The sequence below is a fragment of the Serinus canaria genome, chromosome 3, assembly GCF_022539315.1.
Source record: "Serinus canaria isolate serCan28SL12 chromosome 3, serCan2020, whole genome shotgun sequence".
In the NCBI taxonomy this organism is placed as follows: Eukaryota; Metazoa; Chordata; class Aves; order Passeriformes; family Fringillidae; genus Serinus; species Serinus canaria.
In genome coordinates this window covers 20,044,243-20,056,433 of record NC_066316.1, presented here as the reverse complement: position 1 = coordinate 20,056,433, position 12,191 = coordinate 20,044,243, and the positions used below count along the sequence as shown (strand labels likewise).

At 35.3% G+C, this 12,191-nt stretch overlaps 1 protein-coding gene across 1 annotated transcript in view; it reads right to left on the bottom strand.

Annotated features, from left to right (window-relative positions):
- Window positions 1-12,191, bottom strand: part of GPATCH2 (G-patch domain containing 2) — a 119,053-nt gene that overhangs the window by 92,488 nt on the left and 14,374 nt on the right. Inside the window, exons 4-5 of the mRNA XM_009096395.4 lie at window positions 4,230-4,412; window positions 3,015-3,094 (exon numbers count right to left, since the gene is read on the bottom strand). Of these exons, the coding sequence (XP_009094643.3) occupies window positions 3,015-3,094; window positions 4,230-4,412 (263 nt within the window). The remainder of the gene's footprint in view (window positions 1-3,014; window positions 3,095-4,229; window positions 4,413-12,191) is intronic.

The window sequence follows — 12,191 nt, the reverse complement described above, 5'->3', positions numbered from 1 at the left end:
ATGGTATTAGAGAAACCACATACTTTTCTATTTCAAGTATAGTTACCGTTGATGCTATCACAAAACCAAGCAATGAAGACATAAAAAGCCACCATTTCAGTTGCAACCCAAAATATATGCACGACAAACTACTTAATTACAGATTCCATCAAAAACTTGCCTATCCTAAATGAACTGGACAATTGAAAGGCTGTAAGCCAGTTGTATTGAATATTTTTTTTTTTTTCCCATTTTCTTGCTCAGCCTTTTCAGTTGTCATCTGCTGTATAACTCATTCAACCTGGACACTGGAGTAGGTAAGGATTTTCAAAATATGTGCACACTGGGCTTTTTACTTCTCTCTTTCTTGTCCAGTGCTGTGTGATTCTTAAAAAAGTGTTTTGACTTGAAGGCAGTACACCTGATAAAAGAAAGACCCATGAGTTTGCTCAAATTAAGCAACTCATCCATGAAACACAGGAAGAGCTTCTGGAGAGACTCGAAGTGCTAACTGCGGCTACCTCAAGTTCAAGTTTACTGCCTGGTCCATAAAGAGCAGCATTCTCCCTCTGATCCTCAGCTCCCACCGTGCTGTGAACATGATGCGAGCAGGCAGTTTCCTTGGTCCGCAGCAAGCAATACTCCCACTCTCAGCCTGTCATTTCTCTTACAAGAAAACACCCCAAGAGTTGGGCATCAAACACTTTCTGAGAGAGGATGAGGGTATATCCAGCCATTATCATAGCTCTTCACTCTGCCTTCCCCAAACCTGTGATCTCACCCAGGCTTTGCTGGCTGCTATAATTGTGAATCTTCAACCAAGCTTTTCAAAAAAGCTTAAGCCTTGACTGCATACAAAAGGTCAACTTTATGCTCACATTCCTTGGATACAACTTACAAACCCTTGGACTGAAGATGTAATGTGCATCTTATAGGTAGTCTATTGTTTTTTAAGGTTGTCTCCCTTTCAGGTCTGTGTAAAAGCAGTGATACAGACATCAGACTCCTTGCTGCTAAAAAGAGAATTCATTCACACCACAATTCCGTTCAATAACTCAAGTCTGCAGTGTTCTTTTCTCAGGATATTAATCTTTGTTAAAGCATTCTTGCTCTTCTTCACTGTTACCATCTAACAGCAGTAATTACTTCTTGTTCTGTGTTATCAGATGTCCCAGGTATTAAATGACTTTTTTTTGTCATTGAATTAAAGTATCTAAAGAAGATTTTCTTTAAGAAGCAATCACTGACAAAAAGAAGCCCACAAACTCTGGTTTATATTTGCAAAGACAGATGCAGCAGATGTGCCCACAAACAGGAACAGCCATTCAGGAGGTCAGAAAGCTGCATCTGCAGAACTAACAGCACATCACCTCTATTTGTGACTCCTGCCTAAACATAGTGACTCAGAAGCTACATTTACATGCCAACCTTCTTCCACAACATCATGCAAATGACATATTTAATAACTGGACGTAACTGAGTTCTCAGTCTTTAGTGGATTGGCTTGGATTTTTGTTATAAAGGGAAGTACAGTGCCATCATTATATATTATATCACAACTGGAAGACAAAATGGACTCCTAAGGACAATCCAGAAAGCGTAGCAGAAAATAAACATTAGGATTTTTTATTATATATATATGCATTCACAGTCTATCTTCATCAATTGAAATTTAATCACCTTTTTACAATTTAGAGGAAAAGGAAGGTTTTAGGGTAGTTAAGCCATGTATCATCAGTACCATGAAGCTAACCTATCAGTTATAATAGCTCCTATAAAATACCAGAGTGAAATTGCAATAAGCCTAGAAAATGGGCTACAAATCCCAGATATGCTCAAGCAAGCACTGAACCAAAAATAAAAATAGGTAGATAGGAAACCAAGAACTAGGTAGCATTCATCTAATTCACGACCACTAACAGCAGAGATCACAGGCCAAGGTTTAAAGCATCTTATTCAGCTCCAAAGGGCAATTATTGGACAGGAACTTCAAAAACCTTGCCTCTTCAAAATGAATTAAATTTCTAGCAGTTCCTTTCCATTCTCTCCACACATAATACTTCTTACATTTCTCAGAAGCAACTTATGTTATTTAGGCAACTTAAATCTGAAAGCATTTAATGCTGTCAAATAATAAAGAATATCCATGTTGTAGTATTTATTGTCCTGGCCTATGTTTATTACACCTGATAAAGGATCTCCCACATGCTCTTCCAAACATTTTTCTTATAAGAAAGAAATAGACTGGGCTATACCTAATACATTTTAGCATTTAACTTTAAAAAGACAAATTTCTCTTCTCATCATCCCCTTCTCCAAAGAAAAATTCAAAAAACAATTATTAGAGACTTATTTTAGACAAAAGATGTAGGAAAATCCATGTATTAGATTGCACAGAAATGCAAAGACAGGTGAATTTTTTCCTCCACTTATAAACACTGCTCCTAGGGCTGTAGGTACTAAAAAACCCCAACCATCCCATTTGGATGCCTACTTTAGAACAGGCTCCATACAAAGAAATGCATGATCTCTATGGCAGGCACTTGCATAGTCTATTTTTTTTTTTTTTTATATATCCTTTTCAACCTGATCACACAGGTGTAAACCAAAGAAAACAGGGACATATTTTTTAAAACAGATTTTTAGGATAAAAAATGACCTGAATTGTACCACAATGCATCCTGAAATTTTTTTTATTTTCAGAAAAGAAATTTATTTGATTTGCATCATAAAAGTGAAACATAAGATATATACTGAAAGTAGTAACTTACACACACATACACACACACCTGCACTGAAAACTTTTCCTTTGATCAGTTCAAAACAAGTACTGAGAAACAGTATCAGACTCCTTCTGCTGCAGTGGGATGTCAGAATATTTAAAAAGAGTAAACATACACTCAGGGAGCAGTGGTGCCAAGTCTTCCAGTTCCAGTATCCATCCATAATGTCAGGGAACAAGCATAAGAACAATATGCTTTTCTAAAAACCTCTCAGAACAGTGCACATGAGCTTACAAAAATGAAAACACCTACCAGTGCATTCTGGTTTCCTGAAGCCTTTTTTATGTTTCTTGCTGGCATTCCATGAAGATGACTACATCTACTCTGGAAACCTACAAAAAATACAAGTTTGTTTAAGAATATTTTCTCTACCATAGAACAAATAAAATTCACCCTTACACACCAATCTATCAATAAGAACTCAGTTAAAAAAAACCATCTTATTGGCTAATATTTTACTGGTGGAAACAAAGAGCACAGAATGGGAAAAGTAAGAGAAAGAATAAATTATAATGAAAATTGAAAATTCTGCAGCTATTCTTACTGCCCTCCTACTGGATCTATGCACAGTTGGCAGCACAAGCAGCACATAGCAGAATTACAGTAGAAAAGTGATTTTTGCATCACTTTCAACTTCCTTATCATTAGGAAACATTAAATCTGGCTAATCTGCAGAGACCACGTCCTCCAAAGTAATCCAAGTGTCTAGAGAATAATCCTCACAGAAGGAGTCAATACATTCAGTAGTAGCTTAAAAGTGATTTGACCACTGCTCAGATTTCTATGTGAATGGGAAAGAAGATCCTTGTGGCAGAGGAAGGTACAACAAAATTCTTTGGCAGCAAGCTGAGGTCTGACAACTTCAATCTGTGGACAAGAGTGAGTTCCTAGCTGTAAATGCAATCCAACACTGGTAGAGATTACCATTGGTTACACTGGATCCACAGTGGTTTATTTCTAAAATACTTCCAACCACTGGTTGGAAGTATTTTAGAAATAAAGAAAAAGGGTATTTTCTAAGTTAAAATCTCAATCCATGCTCTAGAAGAACCCTTCCCTCTTCTATACAAACAATATGGCCATAAAGCAAAGCAGACGGTCCCAGTAGTCTTTCCAGATTTTAAATTAATGAACTTCTATAGAATTCTACACATTACAGCAGAAGCCAGGAGCAAAATGGAACATCAAGTTTCATTTCAAATAATGTTGGAAAATTCTCAATGCAAACATTGAGAGAAATAAAAACAGCAGGCCATGAAAACGAGCCATTTTCCAACTTCTGACTTTTCTAATAATTGACTTTGAGTTATTTCTCTCTAATGATATCTTAAAAATTTAACAGTTCAAGGAAACAAACAGGTAACTCCAAGACTTGTCCACATTTTACATCTTTAATATAATCCACAGATATTCTTCTATTGTCCCCAAGTGATCCTACAGTTTGCATTTGCTAGATTTGCTACTTACCTCTCCTCCCTGAGCGGGACATAAGAGGGAAAGTACCAGTTAAGATACTTTCAAAGACTGGGTCAGGCAATTCTCTCTCCAGTTCTGTGGAGTCTTCTTGTTCCCACCATGGAATGACCCCTGTAATTCCACATGCTCCACCTGATTCGTTTTCATGAAACCAATCACTCTGCTCATCATCACCTGTGTGAGGGCAGGGTCCCCAAATCCCCAAAAAAGAGGGAGGAGCAGAGAAGATAAAAATCAGATGTTAACATCAATAAATATTCTGACAGGATTATTATTTCTTTCACTTTATAGCTGTATAACAATTACTCCTATATAGCAGTTTTATTTGGAAAATGTTTCTCAATAGCATGACAAACATTGCCATCAATGAAACATCATAAAATGTAATGCTTTAAAACCAGTTTACAAGAGTGAAAACAATAATAAACTAGTTAATCCTTTTGGCAATAACTGTGGGGAAATCCATTTAAGTTACTGCAGTTTACATATTAACAAAAAAAACAAGCCTTAATCTCCTGCAGGGAATTAAAAGGTATAAAACTGAAACTGGTTCTTTGCAGCTGATAATGGTATATAATTAGCTTAATTTCATGATTTGTATGGCTAGTAAAAAGGGAAAACAATCATGAACAGATGCAAGTAAATGAAGTTAATCTGATTAAGTTCATTTAGAAATAAGTTTTGAAAAAGTTGATTTTAAATGAAAACTGACAGTATCACATGATTGAGAATTATACTGCATTATAACACAAAGTTGGTAATTTTACTGACAATATTTATCTATATAGAACTTAAATACCTGGATTTAAATTAAGAAATAAGACAGGACTGAAAATACAAGACTTGAAATTTGATCTTCAAATTAGCTCATAACCACACTGGCAACCAAAAAAAAATGTTTATGTTTGTTTTAAAACATGTTCTTTCATATACACCATCTAGTTTCAGAAGAACAGAAAACAGCTTCAAAAGACATGGGAAATTTCCTTTCCTCTACCCAAAACTTAGATTAGATATGTACTATACATTTAATTCTACTTCAAGCTATCCAAACCATGTTTCGTTGTTTCTACACATAAATTATTTATTTGACATTTCCATTTTTATTTGGAAATAAATTCAGCAAGATACAAATGTAAGACTGGTGAGACACAGATTTCAAGAATAAAAACACATTTGTGCAAAGTTTAATTTTCACTCAATGCCATAGTGGGGAAACACAAATGATGAAAACCAAAGCCAAAATTTAATGAAAAATAAAATCCAACACACTTTCTCCAAATAAAATGTTGCAATGTAAGTAATATTTGAGATCAAGCACAAGTGAAAATGTCTGTAAACATTCAATCAGAACAAGTACTTCTAGAAAATATAGAATAATTAAAGCCCTTCACTGGTCACTTGCAGGTGAAATGCAATCCTTATGCCTTTTATGATCACTACTAAAAGCAAAATTAGCAGAGGCTACAGAACAGGAACTTTTAGATGGAGGAAGGGGAAAACAAAGGTGAGAAGAGATACATAGGTCAAAAAAAGATTTAAATTTCTTTGCATTCCTGAAGCATTTCTGCCTGCTCTCCCTATTCACTCTAATTCTCGTTTACAGCCATGACATTTCACAGAGGCATTCACCATTAATTCCATCCTCATTTTGCTACAGCCAGGTATGGGCTTTTTGGAGGAACTCTAAGAATACTTAATAGGGACACTGATGGCAGTGGAAGGAGAACCACATCTTTTAATTAGATTGGTCTGTGGTTCGGAGCTAAGGTTGAAATCCTTGGTTTCAATTTTCCAAACTTTTATTTTGGAAACACTTTCCAAACTTTTGTTTGTTAAGCTTTGTCTCCATATTTTGTCATGAGAGCTCCAAATGCCTTCACTAACAAGAAATACTATCAGGAGCTCAAAAGTTGTCTCCTTACACATAATTCACCCACGGAGGTAAGCACAGAATTCTGAAATGGGGATTCCATGATGAGTTCAGGGACAGAAGCTGTAAGAGGCAGGCAGTGCAGTCTTGGAAAAAAGCTACAGTTTCAGACTGGTGGAATGGTGCAATTAGGCAAAGAGCAGCTATGGAAGGAAACTGATATCTTTGCTATATACCCAATAGCAGTTCTTGGCAGAAAAGAAATATGAAATTACTTTTCCTTTTTGTGCAATGGCAATATTAGTATGTCAAGCAATCTTCTGTTAAGATACCTTAATTTTTATCCCATTATACACTTCCCTAAGCACTTCTGTTGCTTACAGCCAAAGGCAGACTTCAGATCTGAACCTCTTAGTCTTTTCCACATGACAGCAGCATCCAGATATACTTGGTTTTTAGCTTCCTTGTCTGTGAAATTAAACAACTCTGAATCCTCTGAATATTTTAAATCATATTATCCCCTTGAGGCAAGTGTAAGCCTATTATTACTATTCTTATCCAGGTGACACCACTCACAGGTATTTTGCTTACCAGTTGCTCCACCTTGAAGGGATGCCACTTTCAGAGCCAGGGAAGACCACTGCATTTAATACATTCCTTACCTCATACATATAGACAATAAAACACAGAGGCCTCTTCACACAAGACTTTGGTAACTAAACACTCGGATTTTATCCTACTTTAGTTTGCAGCTCTCAAAAGGCAGCACAGTATTCACAGCAAATGTGGTCTTAGGAATACTAAAAGCTGAAAAAAATATTTTTCCAAAGATTCACTACACTGTCCTTTCCTCCTAGGATGCTGATTCAGCACAGGACTACAGCAAATTATGATATTTTTCCAAGGTACAGGAAAGGTAGAAAAACCACCAGATCTCCAAAAATAGAGTCCATGCATCCTCCTAAACACATTTTTAAAATACATCAAATTTGTTTATGTGTAAGGTTAATGCTTCAAGGAATTACTTCAAAGTAATTTACATTGAATTATAACTGCACTGATCAGTACAATGAAGTCAATTTGAGGCTCAGAAATGTCAACTTCAATCCTAAAATCTCCAGGCCAATTTCTGGCTTAATACTTTTTTTTTAGTTATTTTTAGGTCATCCTCTCCCTTCACTTACTGTTTTCCTAAAGTTCACTCTGTATTATTATGTCTACATATTTATCTAACTACTGCTCCCATGTTAAATTCCTTGCCTTCTTCTTTTAAGAAGTTTAGAAAATTATTTTATGTGAGTTTCTGGTGGTTTTTCTATGGACGAAGACACCTTCTGCATCACCATCACTTTCATGTTCAGAAAAACTACACCTGAATCTTACTTCAGCTAAAGCAGTGCAGTTTTACAACAAACTTTCCACCGCACTTTAAGAGAGAGTCCTACCTCCCTTTCTGTTTTATTACAAAATGGCCAGATCAGGCTCACCAGCAGCCAATATATGTGCTTGCCTAGAACAATCACAACACACTTTGAGATGCTACTGTGAAAAGTTTGGCATCAGTGTCCTACAAACACCACGTGATACTGCGCTGCTCCGTTATCCACCAACCTACACACAGAGAACAAGAGCACAGGGTCTGTGAATACCCTGGGATTTCAGGGTCATTTCCAGGACCACTGTATCTCTTTCTAGGTAAAAAAACCAAAAAAACCCAGCTGTAATATTCATTTGGAAATATCAGGATATTCACTGTAACACATCCCAGGAATTTCAGGAAAGCAGAAGTTGAAGTTAGCCCATCACAGAGGAACATTGCATCTTGCTCTTTGTGCTTTACAGAGCTACCTTGACAAAAGATATACATATAAAAGATACACTATATAAATATTTAGGATTTCAACTACTCAGGTCATATGTAACAACTTCATCCCATTTCTTTTCCATCTGCGAAGACTATAAACTTATTTGCCACAACAGTTCAAAGCTGGTGTGATTTCACTTTGCATTGCACACCCCAATTCTTTTCTATATGGAGAAACACACCCTGTCACCTGCAGCTACTGACATGCTGTACAAGGTCCAAGTTAGCTCCTCACTAGAATTCTTCTACTGAATCAGTACTGGGTCATCTTCACAAAGGACACAATAATGAATATATGTTTAATGGTAAAATAATGAACAGCTATCTTTAAACACTTAGCCACATCCATAGTGGAACTCCAGCATTCTCTGACCTTCACCAATTTTAACACTTAAACACTGTTTAACACTTTATTAACATAATATTCCTTCCTACCTGCTTAGATCTTAAAGGACATTTCAAGCACTGCATGCCATGATTTAAGAAGCCTTAAGTCAACTTTTAATTTCCCCAACTGTACAAATATAGATGAACCAGGAACACACAGTATGTTTTCTTTGCTATACCCAAGAAATAAAGCTCATTAAAGAACATCCTTGCAATTTAACTATTTCTTTGCCCAAAACAAGGTATCATCCTGTCTGAATAACAATAGTTTTGTTAATATTGTGTTGAAACCTTAACTTGTAAAGTACCTTTGACCTGTGCAGTGCCTTGAAACTGCAGGAAATCCTACTAGCTAAGCCTATCACAGAGTTGCTATTTTATGCTGCAATGCATAACTAGACATTTTGGTTGAAAATTCTTTTAAAATTTTCCTACACCAGGCATAACACTGCTGATTGTTAAAGTTTTTAATAATTATAAAACAGCCAAGAAAAAAAAATCTGAAACAAAAGGAAAAAAGAAGAAAAAAAATGGAAGTAATGAGGATTTCTCATACATAAGCTTCAGCTGCTGCTTAGGTCTTTCAATTAATTTGTTAGCAGATTCTTCTACCTCCATACTTAAGAGCTTGATAGAATCACAGTATTTTTCCTATCTATTAAATCTTACCCCTAAAATGCCACATTGGAAAACCTCTGAAGAAAGTACAACCCATAAAAAGTCACTTGAGGTTTGTTACTAGTTCAGCAGCTACCTTCTTCCCTGACAGTACCATCACAAAATATTTTCCATTATCTTTAAACTTTTGCTGACTAACTCTTCAGGGTTTGCAATGTTTCACAGAATAAAAACATTTGCTGCATTGGGCCTGCCAAAATTGAGCATCAATTACTTCTGCCAGAAGGAATTGCCACAGTGGACAGAGCACAGCAAGAGAGCTGCTTGTGCCCTCTCACATGACCTAATGTAAGCACTTGGGTAACTTGGAAAAGGAGGGCAAATAAGGCTGGGCTCAGATGAAGACATCACGGGAACCAAACAAAGCTGGAAGACTGGAACAGAGAAAGGAAAAGAGTACAGAAGTCTTAAAAAATGCTAGATGGTACAGCACATATAAGGAGTTGAAGAGAGGATTTTCAAATCTCAACAATTTTCTCTTATCATAGCAATTGATGAGAATTAAAATGTATCTAGAACTACCCCAATTAAAGCTACACCTGATTTTCTTTAATCAAATTATAAAAACTGCAACTCTTCTGAGATTCTGTCCACAGAAGCCTAGGTACTGTAACAAAATTTATTTCTATATCCTTTCTGAAAAATTTTGGAAAATATTAAAGGTCACAAGATCAGGCACTCCAAAGTTCCTAACTATTTAACTGGTCAAATGCACCGAGAAATTGCTGCTTTAGTCACTTTCCTAGAATGTGTGTCCCCAAAGGATGAATTTGGGAATTAATTAAGGTTTTATAGGTATTATTTGTCTGCAACAAATGAGATGTGATTCTGGATCTCAGAAACACAAAATAAACAAATGTTGCCCAGAAGAAAAGGAACCTTTTGTCCTTTGCTACCCAAACTTCTAAGTGATGGCAGGCACATCATTTAAACAAAGTATTTCACCAGGCAGCATGAATCAATCTCTGGTTCTCCACTTGACTTAGCAGAAACCTGAAGTCAGAAGTGCAGAAAATCTGAACTACAAATGAGGTCAAGATGCTGATGCTCTGAACATAGATGTAGATATATAGAGATGTTAAAGATTAGATATAGATTAGATATAGATATAGATTAGATATAGATATAGATATCTTGGAGGAGGGACACTGGTTAGACAGAAATTAGATCTAGCTTTAAAACTACAAAATAAAACCAGCAATTTCTTCCCTGAATACATTTTCATCTTATCCTTTTCCAGCTTTGTTTATCACACCTAGGCTTTTCCTTTGCTCCTATCAGAGTGACTTTCTCCTTCCTTCACTCTTGTCAATTTTGTATGTGTCTCTGTTCAGCTACAAATTAACTCACAGAGATAAAATAACCACATTTCAATTAAGCAGAGTACAAATTACTAGTATTTACTGTTGGGGGGAATAAGCATTATTAGAAAATCAATAATTTTGGTTTTGAAGTAGGATCTCTGATAGTAGTTTCATAGAAAAGTCTCACAAAACTAAAGCTATAAAGCAGATTTAAAAGTGTCTGAGTTCCACTGTGAAGCTAACAGTCTTCTGATCATACCCACAAAATTATTTGTTGAAAGGAAAGATTGAAAAAATAATGTTTTGTCATGACAATATCCTTTTCAGATTTATTTATCATTTTTATTTGTGTTTCAGAATATATTTTCAGGTCTAATGCTTTCTGCTTGAAAATTGAAAACTGAAACAAGATTCAAATATCAGACAAAACGAAGAACTAGCACTTTAACGAACCAACGCTAAAAAAGGTAACGCCATACCACTGAGCAAACACAGCTGGTCACTGATCCCTCCTGTTTTCTCTTCCCACAAAATATATAAGAAAAACAGAAAGCAATGTTTTCAGTCATATTATTCAAATATTTAAATAATATAGTTCAGGATTTAAGGATAAAAATATTTATTGAAATATATCAGAAAGGTACTGGAAAAACACATGCAGTTAGGAAGTGTGATAGGTCATCTTATCTATAAATGTAGAGAACAAATGCTTTAAAAATTCCAAGTCAGAAGAGAAATTCAAATAGGGAAGCAAAAGTAAATCTGTTTGATTCATCTTATAAAGACTTAATCCATTGTAGCACTGAACATAAATCAATCTAAATTTTCAAAGAGAACTTAAAACTCTCAAAAATACATGAGTTAGCACACCCAAAATCAGATACTCAGGCTGAGTTTTTGTAGCACAAGTTACCACTGAACAAGGAAGGGAACACTTCTGTTTTAAGTAGAAAAAATCCTCTCCTGACTGAAGACAACCCCAACCGCCAAAAAAAGCAGATGGAATTAGAAATTAAAAAAAAAACCAACAAAAAACAACCCCAAACATTCCTTTAACCTAGTTTTGTGGAATGGGTCAGGATTTCATTTCTGGCACTCACTCAAGTAGTCTTTGGCAAACTGTGTAAAAATACCCTCTGTTACCACTAACTTAAAATTTCCAACAGAAAATCAAGTCTTAAATACTTGAGAGACTATTTTTTGTCTCATTTTTGTATCCTGTGAAAGACAGCAAGTTCCTACTCCATCACAGCATAATATAGGTAAATGTGTTGCAATAAAGACTAAAGCTAATAAAAATACCAAACTTTTACTTCAATCCTTAATAAATTTATCACAGAAAAACATGAGAAAACATCACGTGTACTAAAAGAAAAGTTTCAATTTTCACTGCATTTCAGATTAAAGAAATTTTTTTCAAAGGGAAGATGTTAAACAGCTTGAATCTCAGTCTTAGACTGCAGAAAAAGTAGTTTTTTTAAATTACTTTGAAATTACTTTTCAAACAAACTAGTGAATGAAAAAGAGCTATTAAAAAACCCTATCAGTTTGGAGGAAAAGAAAGAAAAAAGCCATCTCAAGAATAGCATGAGAAGCAGTACTACAATCAGAGTCCTGTCAGAAAATTGGAGGAACTAAGCAATTAATATAGACGATTTTTAGAAGATGCTCAAGTTTTTAGTAACTTTATCATTTTACAGAGGCTGTTTCTCAACACAGCTTTTGACTAAGTCATGTAGTCAAGACACCCTATGTTAACATTAAAAAAAACCAAAACAGAAAGCAAGCTATACTTCCACTCAGTAAAACAGTAATAGAAACTGAAATACAATAATTAACCTATGAAA